This window comes from Phalangium opilio, unplaced genomic scaffold (genome assembly GCF_054372755.1).
Source record: "Phalangium opilio isolate 3A_F unplaced genomic scaffold, DU_Popi_V2 ptg000013l_1, whole genome shotgun sequence".
NCBI lineage: Eukaryota > Metazoa > Arthropoda > Arachnida > Opiliones > Phalangiidae > Phalangium > Phalangium opilio.
Window position 1 is genome coordinate 2574053 of NW_028324148.1, and position 16531 is coordinate 2590583.

A 16531-nucleotide genomic window follows, 5' to 3' on the forward strand; every position below is an offset into this window, starting at 1 on the left:
GGGAGATTTAAAACGGCATAATTATACTAACCATCTTCGGTCAATATTCTGCTCCGTATAGTATGTTTCATGTGACGCTCAAGGATAGTGGCAGTAACCAACTTAAATAGGGTCTTATGCCTCTGTGGTTGGCAGTAAGTTTGCCAACGATTATTGTTACATTTGCGCAGAATTTACAACGTTAAACCGCTTTGTGAATTGTGATAAACAGTGCTACTGTTTTGCTATATTCACGTTGGCGTCTGCTTATCCTCCTAAATTGTTGTGAATATTGTCAGTATTCCATTTAATTATTGAAATTCTAGCCATAGTGGGTGACAAGATCATTCGTTAACATATTTTCCAGATCATGTTTAAGTTAATGCTGGACTTTTGCAACGTTAACAGCAATAGGGTTGATAATTAATTATTTACCAAATTCAATTCGGAAGACCTCATCAAACTTTCCTTCATCAACTGTACAGTCAAGAAATTATTTTTATATTTACTGGACATTTCATTTTAAAATGCTTGTTTCACTTGATTTAGATCAATACTATGATAGTGGCAAGTGACGCTTGTTACCGCGTCTATACTTGTGTTCAATTGATTTGAACTATGACAAGGTGCAAATTGGAATTAATTTTAATTGTAAGAATAGAACTAAACTTAAATATTGAATAGATGTAGGATTTGCATCATATGATTTTATTTTAAGAATTTCATACAGCCAAATTAGATGGAAGTTTACGAAGTGAATATACGTCAAACATAATACATGAAACACACAATAGGGTGCAATGTCAGAGCACCTTCCTGGCTTATCGTTCTGATAGAAAAAAACCGTAAATTTAATCCATTCCGTATTTTCTAAACAAATATTCCCGAAATAATTGCACATAAATAAAAATTATCACATAAATGAAAACTATGATGTAAATTGCTCTTGATTAATGACGTGAATAAAAAGTATAGTATGGCATAAGGTTTAACCGCCCTCGGTTACATGTAGTTAATTGCTATTGATTAATGACGTGAATAAAAAGTAAAGTATGGCATAAAGTTTAACCGCCCTCGGTTACATGTAGTTATTATATGAATGCATTTCTTTGTTATAGTTACATAAATAACCAGAGCCGGATTAAGAAGATTTTCGCCCGGGGGCAGTGGCTCGATGGGCGCCCCTCCCTTGGCCCCATAATTTATAAAAACCAGCTAGAAATTTTAACAATTTTGTTTTTATTAGAAATATAGGGAGCTAACAGTTCTGACCCTGAAACGTCACACCCTTCTATCTCTTACTGGAGTTTCATCCCCCCTAACGGTTGGAAACAGTATTCTAAGCGCAAAAATGCAAACCAGAGGGCGGCTGCGTGACGTCAGACTATCTCTTCCCCCTAGCCAGCTGTTAGCTCCCTATTGTAATTTTGTTAAGTGAAAAGTATCCCTATGCATGACTGATACTCACTCATACGCTCAATTTTAGTTGAATAAGTGACTAATAAATTTAAAAATAGTAAACAAAAAGTGACTAAATAAGGGCAAATTAAGCTATAAAATAAGGGCACTTTAAATGAAATGTTTTCAGACATGATCGATTTTCATAATTATTTTCAGTAGTTCGGTGCCGTAATTAAGCCCAATCTATGGGCTTAGATATTTCCAATCATAAAATTTCTACGGCGAAATTGAATTAAACCATTTTGGAGCACAGCTCAGAATGCAAAGTAATTGATGTCGTTTTAAAACAAAACTAAAACATTCATTTGAATTGGATTGATTATAAATATTAAGTTATATATTTGATGAGCGAGCGAAGCGAGCTCCACAATTTTTTGGGTTTGATCAACTGTAATCTCGCTGTTTTTGCGTTTAAACCGTCATACAGTCAAATATATTACGTTTAACCTTGTGGTCGAGAAGATAAATAACACCGAAAGACTCAAAAATCCAAAAAAAGTGACAAATAGGAACTAATTTTTGGAACAGTGACTTTTAGTAACCGAATTTGAATTTTGACTTAGTATCAGCCCTGCCTATGTCTTTGAATAGGCTTTTCTAGATTTAGACTCGGAAAATTTATTTATCGTCTCCTCCGAACTAATTTGGTGTAATAAATTGGTCTCGATAGCTAATATACCTATTTAAAAACGAAAAACAGTCCCGTAATCATTCAAAACTAACGTCATGTTTTTAAGTTTTTCGAAAATTTAATAAAACAATTGCTCAGATTTGGGTATCACCAGACATCTTGGGCGCCCCTATTTTGCTGGCGCCCGGGGGCAGGAGCCCCCTCTGCCCCCCCTTAATCCGGCCCTGAAAATAACACATTATTTATTTTAATTGCACTTTTTCCCAAATGCTTCAAAGATGCATCTTGGAGGGAAATTTTATAAAAGGCCCCTGTGACTTCACAACCCTAGCCCTCATGACTTAAATAAATTATTCCTTTGTTTTCCAATAGTTCTTTTATTGGGAAAAAAACTTTATAATAATTAAAAATAAAAATTAAATATTTTTTAATGAAAAGAAAAAAACAATTGGAAAAAATTTTAATAGTGGAAAAAACTCTAATAATGTAAAATAAAATATTTGTTTTACAAAATTATGAAAATTAAAAAATTTTTATCATTAAAAAATTATTCTTTTTTGATTGCGACCCTGTAGTAAAATTAATATATTATTAAAAATTTGCATAGTCTAAGGCAAAGTTATCAAACAATTATGCACACGTTTCAAAATTAAAAGACTAACTGTTTAAAGGTTGTTAAAGGGAGAATGAACTGATCATGAAACCATTGTTTTGTTAAATTTATATTTGTTAAATATAAATCAAATCAAAATCATGCATAAAATTTGCACCAAATTCTACTGTCAATTTATTTTATATTATTTTTCAGTTTCAAAAGTCGATTGTCAAAGCCTAAGAATGGTCAAAATAAATTCCATAATAATTATTTACGGTTAAGTGCCGCGCAAAATTAGAATATCTCTAATTTTTGAGGAAAGACGACTGTATTTTTATAAAAACCTGTTTTAGGCAATTAAAAATGCACGCTGTTTCTAAGCAAAGGCAAACTAAAAGCACCCCCTTTAAAAAAACACAGTCAACCTTTCTCGAAAATTTGAGTTATGCTTAGAGAGCAAACTTTTGCAACTTTGAAAAATTATATAAAATTAATTGGGATAAGTTTTATCGATGATTCAGAAGTTATTTTTGGTTGTCTGACCATTTTATTCTCCCTTTTAAAGATATAAAATCATTATTTTGTCTACTAGCGGAAAGCTTTCGTCTTTTAAAATCAGATACAGCAGAAAAAGTATTGGTAAAATAAGCACGAAATTTTTTTTTGGTAAAATTTCCATGTAGACCATTCCCTTAAATACTTGCCGAGAAAGCAACTCAGAGGGGACGGGCCGCCATATTAGGAGAGTTCCCTAGCGCCAAGAGGCAACGCTAGATGGTGGTCGTGTTCGCTACGCGTGGGAGTGTAGAAGACTCACACTACCCTTTGCGTAGTAAGGTAATATGGTGGCCCCTCCACTGTGCTGTTTACTTTTCCTATTGCATTTTAGGAACGGTCTATTGGTCACCTATCTCCGACCTTATATTTTTGTAGTCAACACTAATTTTAACGACTTTTTTAGTTTAATATAATAATTTTTAATGCCCCAGGTAATACTAGTCATATAAGTTTGTTAGAATCCCTCTGTAGAACTTACGAATCCATCTCCTCCTCCAACTTGTCATCCACTACTGCGGACCCCGCCGCCCCCGCTGCCCCCACCGACTCCTCCGCCCCCTCGACCTCCATCCTCACCTGGGACTCCGCCACCACCTGCGCCTCAATGGCTACGGGAATCGGGGAGCCCGTTGGCAACTCTGTGTCTGGTGGCCCATCCACCGCAACTTGCGGGCCCGCCGGCCCCACCCCTCTTTGTCTTCGTGGGCCTGTTTATAAATAATAAAATTAAAGAGTACGTATAGCATTTTAAAATTTACATCGTTTAGTAATGAATAAAGTACTATACCTTGTCGACCCCAGCAATTGCGGGCCAGGTGGCCGTAGCGTTGGCAATGGTTGCATCGGCGTTTCTTGCCGATGCCGCCGCTACGGCCACGATTTTCGCCACGCCCGACTGCCCTAAATCCACGGCCTCACGGCCCCTTGCGGCCTCGCGGCCCCTTCCGGGCCCACGCCCTCTTCTGGGCCCAAGCCCCCTTCCTCGCCCCATTTCCAGGGCGGGGAGTTCCCCATTGAAATTTACATTTACAGTGGAATGTGCACCGGTGACGGTAAAATATCGCTTTATTGAAAACTAAATATCGAAATAAATAAAGGCCTTTGAAATGAGATTTCGTGCCAACTCTGGTGTGGAAGGAACATTCTTTTTTTGCGAAAAATTATATGTTATAATTAATTTATTCAAGATTAAACTAGGTTTTTGCTCCCCGTCAGAATATAGGTTTATTAAATGAGGTTTATACACCTCTTGTGAAAAGGGTATTTATACCCTCTTCAGACGAGATGTAAAAACCTCGATTAATTAACCAAATATGAGATGTAAAAACTTCGATTAATTAACCAAAGTTATTTTATTAACAGTGAATAAAGTTACACACGAAAAGGATTCAATGTAATTTGTCCGTACACCTCGTCTGAAGAGGGTATTAGACGAGTTTAAAAACCTGGTATAATTAATCAAATTTGGTTTTATGAACTATGGGTAGTGCCAAATGACTTAAAACCTTTTCCATGTGAAACACTTAATACAGTTTATAAAAAACTTAGGTTGGCGTTCCTCATGAACTCCAGTTTTGTCTTGCATGCACTAGCCTTTACCAAGCCAAACCCGGAGTTTAGGAGGAAATTTCCCTTGTTAGGGAATCCTCTGGAGCCGCGCTATATGCTTTAAGCAAGGTTTTTATGTCCTATTCAGACAAGGATTAAAAAAAAGTATAAAAAACCAAATTTTTTTCATAAACTGTGGTTAAATTACATTGAAATTTTTTTCCTGTGAAAGAAAAACCACAGTTTATGAAAATATCTTTGATTTGTTACACAAGGTTTTAACACTTCATGCCACGAGGGCATGACGCGGCATGATTCATGCTCTCTTCAGAAAGTTCAGATAGCTGCAACGGACAAAGTAAGCAACGTGCACTAGCCAAGGCTTAATATCTATCTATATGGTCAAGAAAACGTTTTCAAGGATTTGAAAGTAGATATATAAACTATGTATCGCGTGCAGAGTGTAAAATAAGATATTCTCTGCATAAAATTATAAAATTTGTTACTAAATTTTAAATTAGAAATAATAAGAAAATAAAATTAGAAGCTCCGCATTAAAACCACTTACTTTTTTTTCGCGTCCAAAAAAGAAATGACTGCGTTCAGCAAGCATCAGCAATGCACTGGTTTACTACGGCATTATTATTCTCTCTAACCTGCCATTTAACCAGTTTATTTTGATAGGTCTAGCTGAACGTTTTCCAAAAAAAACCGCGAGAAAGCGTTAGATGCTGCAGAGATTGTTTATTCCCTAATAAAAGTAGAGTTTAATGTTTGAAACAACATATAATGGAAAAAATTGGGAACCGATATATTTTTATTGCTTTTCTTGAATTAGAATTTAGAAGAAACCACATAATGATTTTAAAACTGGCGGTTTAACAAGTTTTTCCGGTTTTAAGCGACTTCTCACGGTAAAAATTGATAAACATATATCTTTCACAGAACAAACAAAACTAAACTAGATTTCTGCTGATTAATGGATAGTGTAATTATTTGAAGTAAATTTTTCCTTCTGATGTAATTAACTGAATTGCAAGTAAATTTAAATTTTGTAGAAGGGAAATTATCATTTCTCAACAATTTTCCTTTTCATATAATTATTAGACCAACACAAGCGCGAGCGCTCGCTCGTCTGCTTCTAATTCTGATATAGTAAGCAATAGGTAAAGAAAGCTAAGTAAAACCTATCACCAAAGGTAAAAGTTTCCTAGATTATACAAAATCCACCTACTGCCCTGTCATAATCTCCCATCATAGTGAAAATAAGAAGGTAAAAATACAATATCAAAATAATCTAAAAAAAACTAGAGGCATCCTAATCAGCAGAGCGAATGATAGTCCTTGACTTTCATTCATTGCAGGGTTACAAATAGCTTGAGTTGTGAGTGAAAATAACGTAGAAAGTTGCTAATATGTAACCATTTTTGATTTGGAATTGTTAATTGGTGTTGCCGCTGACATTCGCTATTGCCTTTCAGTTTGACAGTACGTGATCCTAGCGGAACATTCATTACCACAAACTTAAATTTTGCGCCTTTTGAATATTGGGGAAAATGCTTTCTAGTGATAATTTAAATAATTGTACGGATGAAGTAGGAAAATGAAGTCTTTTATCTTTATATACTCCCGAAATAATATTAAAACCTTTTTCAAAAATATTGATGTTTACATTTATTTAGTTCCGATATAATATTACACCTTTTCCAAAGTTAATTTTACCCTAACTATACTTCGTAAAGTTTAATTTAACGGTTTATGTAGTGTTGATTTACTTTAATACGAGTTGCAATAAAATATTAAATTGAATTGTATCCTGGCATGAGATTTGAAAATGTTTTAGCGGGTGTTTTTTCATGATGATTTTTCCGTCATTGTTGTCACAGGTCACCAAAAAAACTATTATTTTGGATTAATTTCACGTTAATTATATTTATTAAGCTCTCTTACTAGAGTTAATTTAGTTTATTACATAAGTTGAACAAGAAATTATCCTTAAACGCAAAGCTTAATAGAGCGTTTGATCCTAGCGGAACATTCATTACCGCAAACTTTTAAATTTTGCGCCTTTTGAATATTGGGAAAAATGCTTTCTAGTGATAATTTAAATAATTGTAAGTATTAAATAGGAAAACGGAGTCTGGGTGAAAGATAAGTGTAGTTTCAACTTTAATCTGTTAGTTAAATTTAAACCAATACCAATATATTGGTTTAGCCAAATATCGGTAGCGATGGGCCAATACCAGTTTAAACCAATTCCAATAATATATCAGTTTAGTCAAGTAAAGGTATCGGCGCATCTCTATTCTTTAGGAAGGCTTTACTTTTTATCACTCGCACACATAGCAACACTATCCTGAATACCATTATAAAACAGTTATAGCAACGGCTGCGGAGCTTCTGAAATTTTGAAATATTTTCAAATAAATTAAAGATAAGTTCTTCAAGTAGCAGTTCTTTTTCTAAAACATACCTTCGCTTCGCTATCCTAAAGATCAACAAGCATCACTATTTTTAACATTAACCTAAACTGTGAACCTTCAGTTCAAGAAATGAGAGCCTAAGCCAAACTAGACGCTGGAGGCTCTGAAGCTGGGGGTTCCCAACTTCCCGCCGTCTAACGACTACGAGAGTCGGAGAGTCGAGAAAAACTGGTATACGGACTAAATACCCCCAAGACAAAAGACCCCCGGTCATAATCCCCCCATTTTTAAAAACGTACAGATTCCCCCCTCTCTCAAGACAAAATCCCCCGGTCATTTTCCCCCCATCCAAGTTAAGAGTACAAAATCCCCCCACTATCAAGACAAAATCCCCCATTATCAAGTAAAAATCCCCCCACTCTGTAGACAAAATCCCCCTACTCTCTAGTCAAAATCCCCCTACGCTCTAGACAAAATTCCCCGGTCATAATCCCCGGTTAGGTTAGGTTAGGTTAGGTTAGGTTAGGTGAGGCGAGGCGAGGCGAGGCGAGGCGAGGCGAGGCGAGGCGAGGTGAGGTGAGGTGAGGTCGGGTCGGGTCGGTTCGGTTAGTAATATTTTGGAAATATTGTAACAATGGTACGCCTTTTCCAAAATATTATTTTTTACATTTATTTTCTTCCGAAGTAGCATTCCTTTTTAAAATATTGATATTTCCCTCCCTTTAGAGACTGGCCTATAGTTATAGGCTTATTACTTTTTACATTTATTTTCTTCCGAAGTAGCATTACTTTTTAAAATATTGATATTTCCCTCCCTAACTAAAGAGACTGGCCTATAGTTATAGGTTTAATATTTTTTAAGATTTCTATAAAAGGCAATGCATATTCTAGCACTTGCTCATTAAACCATGGAGATTATAGCGACCAACAAAGGCGGGAAAAAAATCCTTAAAGACGGATTTTCGTATGTTAAGCAGAAAATTCTTAGTTGTGAGTTTATAAAATGGGAATGTACCAGTAGGAAAGTGGGCTGTCGTGGTAGTTTAACGACCCATAGTGAAATTAAATCAATTGTTAGCTCGACATCTCATTGCCATGAAGCAAATATAAACGGTTGCGCGGTTTTGAAATATCGACACGCTTTGAAAATGAATTGCGCTGATTCATCACAGTCAACATTGATGGTGTACGCTTCAGCTGTGTCTAAAGTACCAGAAACAGTAAAGCCTTTTCTGCCATCAGAGGAGACAACGAAAAAAACCATCCGGCGAACCAGAACATCAAAATACCCTGCAGTACCAAAAAATATTTCTGATCTGAAAATTGAAGGTGATTGCAGGACCTACAAAGGGCATCCCGAAGCAGATCCGAAGCCCTTTCTCGTTTATGACAACGAGTCTAAGAACGGAAGTGCTAGGATTCTCATATTTGCTGTTTCGGAATGCTTGGAGATACTGAGTCAGAGTTCACAATGGTTTATGGATGGCAACTTCAAAAAAGCTCCTAAAGGATTCACGCAGGTCTACGTGGTTCACGTACAACTAAATAATGGGTGTTCCATCGCAGTGGTGTATGGAGTCCTTGAGGAAAAGTCGTTGAAAACGTATGTGGAATTTTTTACTGCTCTTAAAAATTTGTGCAAGGAACGTTCACTTGAACTGGTACCTAAAATGGTTGTAATTGATTTTGAACGCTCGGTATTTTGTGCCATAAAAGAAGTATTTGGTTTGCAGGTGGAAGTTAAATATTGTTTTTTCCATCTATTACAAAGTATATTGAGAAAGGTTCGCGAATTAGGGTTAATTGTAAGATATAGGGAAGATAAAAATTTTAAACGATTTGTTAGCCTTTTCGGCGCTTTAGCATTTTTGCCCCTTGATGATGTTTCTGAAGGTTTGCAATATATTTATGATATTTATGATATTGCTGATGATGACGGGGCAGAATTGTTAAGTTACTTTGATTCGGTTTACGTTAGAGGGCCTTATAAAAAAAAGATTACATCGTGTGGTTTAAAGTTGTAACGTTCTCGCCCTCTATTTAATCCAGAAACGTGGAATGTTCATGAAATAACGTTACGAGATGGTAATAGAACCAATAATATTTCAGAGGGATGGAATAATAAATTTGCTTTTTTAGTAAAAGGAGGAAAACTAACAATTTGGAGTTTAATTGAGGGGTTAAGGCTAAGTCTTGGGTTAGTGGAAAATGCCATTGTAAATGAAAAACACGGAGTAGTTGTTAAAGTTAGGGAACTTAAAAAATCGAAAGACAAGCAGTTGAGGTTGAAAAATTTATGTCTGAAATATATTTCTCAAGAAATTGACATGCAACAGTTCCTGAACTGTATCGGAAATAATTTGGCTTGGAATTAAGAAAATCTACTTTCAATATTAAAGAATATAATTATGAAACGCATGAATTGGTGTTTTTTTTCCTTATAAATCTTCATATAAATTGAAATCGTGCTCTAGGGTATTTTGTCGTAAACACAGTTTGGGGGGAATTTGTCCTGGGGCTGGGGGGAATTTGTCCTGGGGCTGGGGGGAATTTGTCTTCGGCATCCAGTCGGGGGGAAATTGTCCGGGGGATTTTGTCTCCTACCTGAGGGGATTATGTCCATTTCTTCTCAAATGGGGGGATTATGTCCATTTCTTCTCAAATGGGGGGATTATGTCCATTTCTTCTCAAATGGGGGGATTATGTCCGGGGGATTATGTCCAGGGGGGATTATGTCCTACATTCAGAAAAACTACGTACGAAATCTAAGCCTTGGTCTTCCAAAAACCAATGTCAAATAATATAATGAAATCAATTACCTTTAGTTTTATAACTGGATTGCTTTTTTCAACAAAATTTCGACCTAATAGCAAAGTGTTTCTTAGCAAGGGTGTTGCAGAAAATTTATAAAATGAAATAAACATTTTAAGGCGGTAAAATACTAAACAAGCGTCGACTGTTCAAAAACAAGTTCAACCATGGAGGCTGTATCTTCATAAGATACAGGCTCTATGCATAGCCAACTGGATCACGCGCGTCACGACGCAAGCTGCTCGCGCTATAGCTATACACGAGCAGCGCAGCGTCTGGGAGTGCGGATCGAGTGGGCTATGCTCTATGGTTCAACTTAACTTGTTATCAGGCACAAAGTTAGGCCCTCCCTTGTTCTCTATCTGTTTGAAAATTGAAGAAATGGGTATCAGTGCGCTAACTGGTTAACCTGGGGCCGTGTTCAGCCATGGAAATAACACAGGTTTACAGGTCCAAAACCACTTTATTAATTACTCAGACTAGTTTTTTTATTCAAAAACCGAGGGTCACGAGTCCTAGGGACTTGTTTATTAATTCTAATTTTTGATAAATATTGAAAGGGGACCAGTTTATTAATTCAAGGTTTTCGTCAAATTTCGACTCCTTCCACATTGCAAGGAGTCTTAATCTTATTTCCAAATTATCTCTACTCCTAGTCGTAGTTTCAGATTAGAAGTAATCAGTACAGCGTTGCCAGACGTACGATAATTATAGTACAATGCGATAATTTTAAGAGTTTTTTCGAAGCGTACGATAGTTATGACGCTGTACTAGTACGCTAAATTCGATAATTAGGCTTCGGCGTACGATAATTGTACGATAATTTAGCGGGAAATCTAACTAATCTGGGCACAAAAGGCTCGCTAGAGGAAGAAAAAGGTAAAATAGGATGGAATTATTCATGTTTTAAGTCCAAAGGCAGGATGAGAGAAACGTTTGGAGACGTTATTTGTCCATCTCCTTCAGGACCCTTGTAATTTGTACCGATTTTAGTATAAATACAAGGTCAATCAGAACACCGCTATTTTGAAGGCGCTCAGAGCGTACGATAATTTTGGTTGAAAATCGATAATCTTTTGGCTTTCGTATGATCATAGCCGCCTTTATTATTAAAGCCCGTGCTTGGTCCCCAGAGAGAGGGGGATATTTTACTTACTCCTAGCCGAACTTTAGTTCTTTCGTACGCCGTTGGATGGCGTTTTATGGACTACAACTCGAGGGGGTGCTTAATAAAGGTTCAAGTAGGGAGGTCTCCATAAAGTTCGAAATGCAAGTTTTTCAAATATCAAAACAAAATAAAATACATATTATTATTTAGTTATTTATAACTTCTTTATAATATCTTATTTAATTTAAAATAGGATATAATAAGATTAGAGGCGGCAACGAACGTTTTTAAATCAAATCTTTATTATAAAATTAGTTTTATTCTTTTACGTAAACTTTTACGTAAAATAGTAACAATACTTAAAGGCACTTTAAATAGGAACAGTATTCAAATTGAATATCACGAAATTTTAGGAACTAAACCTTTAAAATTTTTCTAGACAATGGCTTGGCCTTATATTTCCTAACTTTCTCCATCCGATCAGAAACATCTTTAGCGTAATTATTTAGCAATGGTCTTAAATATTTCTCTAAAAGTAATTTAGGAAGATCTAAATTCACGCAATTTCTATCACATTTTAACGGCTTTTGGAAATGGGGCAATATGATTTCAACATATTTAGCTAAAACATTCTGTCGAGGGAAAAATGTGATTGACGATTGGACAAAATCTAACACAATTACAAGTAAACGTATTAGTAACCGACTTGGATATTTAAGACCGCCATTATCATTAGCTTTAATTAAATAAAGTAGTGGAGTTCCGGACTGTGGCTGGATAAGTTTTTCTAAGCATCCAGGGCAATTTGTATTTTCTTCCGCCACACGAACTATATAACCGCCTATTAAAGCAACTGAACAACTTCTGATAGAAATCATGCAGTGATCTAAACAATAAGAAATGAACTTAACATTACGATCAGTTATCTCTTCTAAGTTTTATCAAAATATTACCGTTTGGAGTTACAAGATCCATTTGATTGAGTAAATTTTGCAAACCCCATGATAAAACTGGTTGCGAACTGGAAGTTGTTGCGTTATTAGGATTAGTGATATTAGATGTTTCCAAACGATTTCGGAAAGATTTTGTGTTGCTGCACAATATTTCTGAAAGTTTGATAAATATGATTTAATACTACGAATCAATTTCTGGTGAAAGTGGTTTGAAGTATGCTTACGGGATTGCAGTGTTTCTTTCAGGCATTTGTTCTGTCCTACATTGGAGTGTCCGGATGACTTTATAATTCCAATTTTGAGAGTTCTCTCAATGGATAATGTAGCAGCCCTTACGTCCATTTGATCATTTCGGCCTCCTGATTGACGGATATGGCTAAATGTCATTTCTACTATATCACTTGATAGCTTTCGAGTTAGTACATAGTGAAATCCTCCTTCGAGAAGATATTTGATTAAGGCAACTGTAGATTTTGTTGTTATTTGTATTGCTTCGTAAGTTTCGTCTGACAAACGTTCCATTTTATGAGTAGCATTATCTTGAATTATCGCTAAAAACGGTAGAAATTCTTCCTGAAGCCACTCGAGTCGCTCGTCATCCAATTCTGAGAATGGTATTTTATTTTCATTGCGAGAATGAATGGCGTGGGTTTTATTTGCTATGTCATGGATCTCGTACCATTTTCTTATAGTTTCCATAAAGAAAATCGTTGCTTCCAAGTTCTCTCTCTCTCACGTTCATCCACGAGACCCAGGTGTAAAAGTGTTTTTAGAGCCGAAGTTAGGGGTTTCGAGAATAATTGCACAGCCCGTAACACGTTCATTTTTTCTAGGTTGTTTGGAAATACCACTTTCCTTGTAAGGAAACGAACAGCTTTAACCAAATTTTCCTTTTGCATATTGTAAAGCTTCTTTATGAAGTCTGCCGAGATGTTTAATCCAATAAGTACCATGTCTCGTGACAGGAACAGCGACCTCAGATTTTTGATTAGATGACTCTGGTCAAATGCAAAAAATAATTTCCGTTTTGGGTCCAATGGATGTGGGATGACGTGAGTTAAAATTCCATTTCCAAATATTTTGTAAGCCATGGTGTTGACTTTTGCATTATCGGACACAAACCGTACAACGACAAAGCCACTTTCTTCTACAATCTTCAATACCTCCATGCAATATTTGTGCAATGTTATACCATCAGTATTTCTTGTAAAATACAATGCAACTGGTATGCGGATATTCGCTCCTATTCCATGAAAGACAAAACACAAGAGATGTGTGGCTAGAGTATCATTTATTCCACTTAAGGAAGCAGAACTGGTTTGACCAAAAAATGTGTCCATGTTGCGATCATACAAAAGCTATGGCTTAATGGACATTTCATCCATTACAAGTGAGCCTAATTTTTCATGGTCATTTTTTACTTTATCAAACTCTTCTTTCAATCTTAGTTTTACAAGTTTATTAATACCTTCTTCACCAGAAGAATGCCCAACGTATCTGGCTAACGTAATTCTGTGAGGTAGTCTCAGAATTCCTAACTCCCTTATGAAATTGTAAGCGCTTGAGGATTTTCTGAATAATATACAGCAGATTTTGAGAGTCGATTCATGGTATGGCATTTTCTTTTTCTGATATGATAATATTTGCTCCAACAGAAATGCAGCTTGTAAATCAGATGTACTACCTTCAACAACTTTACGAAACTGGACATTTACACCTTCTTTCTTCTCATTTTTCATTTCTTTATTCTCTTTTACAAGTCGTGAAACCTTCTTATTCAGCTTATCAATTTTATTTTTCAAATTGGAAATAACCCTGGACTGTTTTCTAGTTGTTGTTCTGCTGCGTCTCCTACTCGTAATTGGAACAGACACTTGTATAGCCTCATCTACCATACATTTAGGGCCTATAGAATTGCTCGTGATAAATTGAGTTTCAGCCTCAGTGCTTGTATTTTCAAATAATAATCTTCTAAGCCTGGAAGCTTGTTTTCTTCTATTAAGGATTGGCGCTTGTGTTATCGTTTCTTTTCTAGGAGTAAAATACTGATTACTGATAGCACAGTTGGTCTTTTTGTTCACTAAACTTGCATCTATTAAAGCTGATAAATATGAGATTTCATGACTATCTTCATTTACATCAACCGTCGCTACTAAGTTTGAGGTTTCTTGACTAGCTTCATTTACATCAACCATCGCTACTAAGTTTGAGGTTTCTTGACAAGCTTCATTTACATTTTGTACTTTTTGAGGTAACCTTTTTTTCCTGGGAGGAGATGAATAAGGATTCCTTGTATCATTAGAAGTTCCATTGAGCATTGTACTAGACAAAGGCGTTCTTTTTGTTGCATAATCTCCTCGGCTTACGTGACTACCTTTATCAACTAAAGCCTTGTTTAATTTGTCTTCAGCAAATATTGAAGGAATAGCGAATGCCAATAATGACTTTCTGGAACTTGAAATGCTGTAATCAGCTTGATTAAAGTGATCACTACAAACTCTTGCGCCAGGATTTTTAATATTATCCATGTATTCCCTTTGATCTTCGTACTTCTCCCCGAATATTGCACAAAGCCATTTAGTTCTATTTTCTTTATTTGGAATCCTGTGAAAACTTCGTTTATCAACCCCTTTCTTGTGCCAATCATTATTTTTGCATCTTGGAACCATACAGTAGACCATTTTAATAATTTTAGAGTTTCATGAACCATGAAAATACCAATTTAACTGAAAAAATAAAAATAGTTTAAGGAAAAAACACCAAAAAGCCTAAGCTAAGTCTTAATTATACAACATCAATATGTAGTTCAAAATAGAACACCCTAAATAAAGTATGGTGCACAGTGTACATGTACTTGAAACTAGTTACAAAACAATAACAATACCTAGTTACGAAACAATAAGCTAAAAATTATTTTTCATTTGAAATCAGTTCTTACCTGTTAAATGAAATGTTCATTGTAAATAAATAATTTAGGAGACTGTAAGCCTCGTAGCAGACGCCTCCAACGCACATACGTCACCACCCCTAGTCCAAAACACGCCACCAAACGGTCAATATTCGCGTCCTTAAATTGCCAGTTTTTTTAAAAAAAATCCGACCAAGCACGGGCTTTAATAATAAAGGCGGCTATGGTATGATAATGTAGTCAAAGATGGCTAAATGAATTTGTTAAAAATGATTTGGGACCTTGTAATTTTATATTTATAAATAATTTTAAAGTGGGACCAGTAGTAAAATAAATCGCACAGGGGTAACTGGTCTTAGGGACCAGTTTGAATATTGTTGATGTCAGGGTCACTGGTCCCGAGGACTAGTTGAAAAAAAACCTTATTTCCATGGCTGGCCGTGTTCTGCAGAAAAAGTATGCTCCTCCCCCGGACTTAAGCTCGCTGATGGTCGGTCAGGATCGAACTTAGGGCTTTTCATTGGCGGTGGCGGTTTTGGGGCAGGGGCCGTATTCTGCAGAAAAAGTATGCTCCTCCTTCAGACTTAAGCTCGCTGATTGGTCGGTCAGGATTGAACTTAGGGCTTTTCATTGGCGGTGGCGGTTTTGGGGCAAAACTCACTTAAGACTTGTGATAGGTTGAAATTTTCGAGCAGACGACATTGACACGTGTCAAAATATACACCAATTTCAAAGTAGTAATTTTAGAACTCGGTTAACCGTTCAGTATCATGAATCGGTTAATTGACCGGTTTTTTTTTGCTTTCTTTTTACACCGGAACTTAGCAGACTACACTTCGTCGTTGCTAATGGCGGTAATGACAGGTAATGGACTATATTGTTCTTGGTGTTGTTGACTTTAGAAAGAAAGACAACTAAATTATTGTTTTAAATACTGTTAGTTTACAAATATAAGGGTTTGTGTTGTTATAATTTAAAAAATATGCCTTTGTTTTGTGGGAAAATGAAGTCGAACTCTGCCTGAAGTCGAAAAGGATTTACACCGAGGCTTAATTATGACGAAGAAAGTGCTCTGTAGAGTAAGTAGTAAAGAAAGATTTTATTGTTTCTGTTATTTACTTATTGTTTGGTTCTGTAAGATAAGTTTCAAGCAACAGAGGCAAATGATTGGAAGATTTGGAACATGAAATGAGGCACCATCCCATAGCGAAGGTATTTCGTCATTCATTGGCCATGACCAAGATAATTGTGTTTTTATACAAATATGATTGCCTAATCCTTAAGGGTCATGAAAGCCTGATTCGTTATACTTATAATATATATTCCATGACTGTCACAGCCATCTTCCCTGGCACTTGGCACCATCAACAGTACCTATTTTATAATCAAATCACCAACAGCGAAAGCAATTCTTCTACCTTTTATAAAGCAACTATTGCATTAATGTTCAACTAGTAAATAATGTTGCAGACATGTCTAACAAATAGAAATATTCATATGCTGTTCTTTTATTATAGATTTGTGGTAATGACATTTCTATCATTGACACTGGCAAT

The 16531-nt window shown here is 35.8% G+C and overlaps 1 protein-coding gene and 1 long non-coding RNA gene across 2 annotated transcripts; both read right to left on the reverse strand.

Moving 5' to 3' along the window:
* Positions 1-6782: 6782 nt before the first annotated feature.
* Positions 6783-7716, reverse strand: LOC149707770 (uncharacterized). The gene is made up of 3 exons (XR_016379819.1): positions 7246-7716; positions 6972-7172; positions 6783-6865 (listed from the first exon to the last, which is right to left on the reverse strand). It is a non-coding gene; the product is annotated as an uncharacterized LOC149707770 (long non-coding RNA).
* Positions 7717-11394: 3678 nt separating this feature from the next.
* Positions 11395-15197, reverse strand: LOC149707771 (uncharacterized). The gene is made up of 5 exons (XM_089865032.1): positions 13536-15197; positions 12799-13310; positions 12292-12757; positions 12068-12220; positions 11395-12000 (listed from the first exon to the last, which is right to left on the reverse strand). The coding sequence occupies exons 1-5, from the start codon at positions 14746-14748 to the stop codon at positions 11531-11533; spliced, it is 2814 nt and encodes a 937-aa protein (XP_089721158.1). The 5' UTR covers positions 14749-15197; the 3' UTR covers positions 11395-11530.
* Between the last annotated feature and the right edge of the window lie 1334 nt (positions 15198-16531).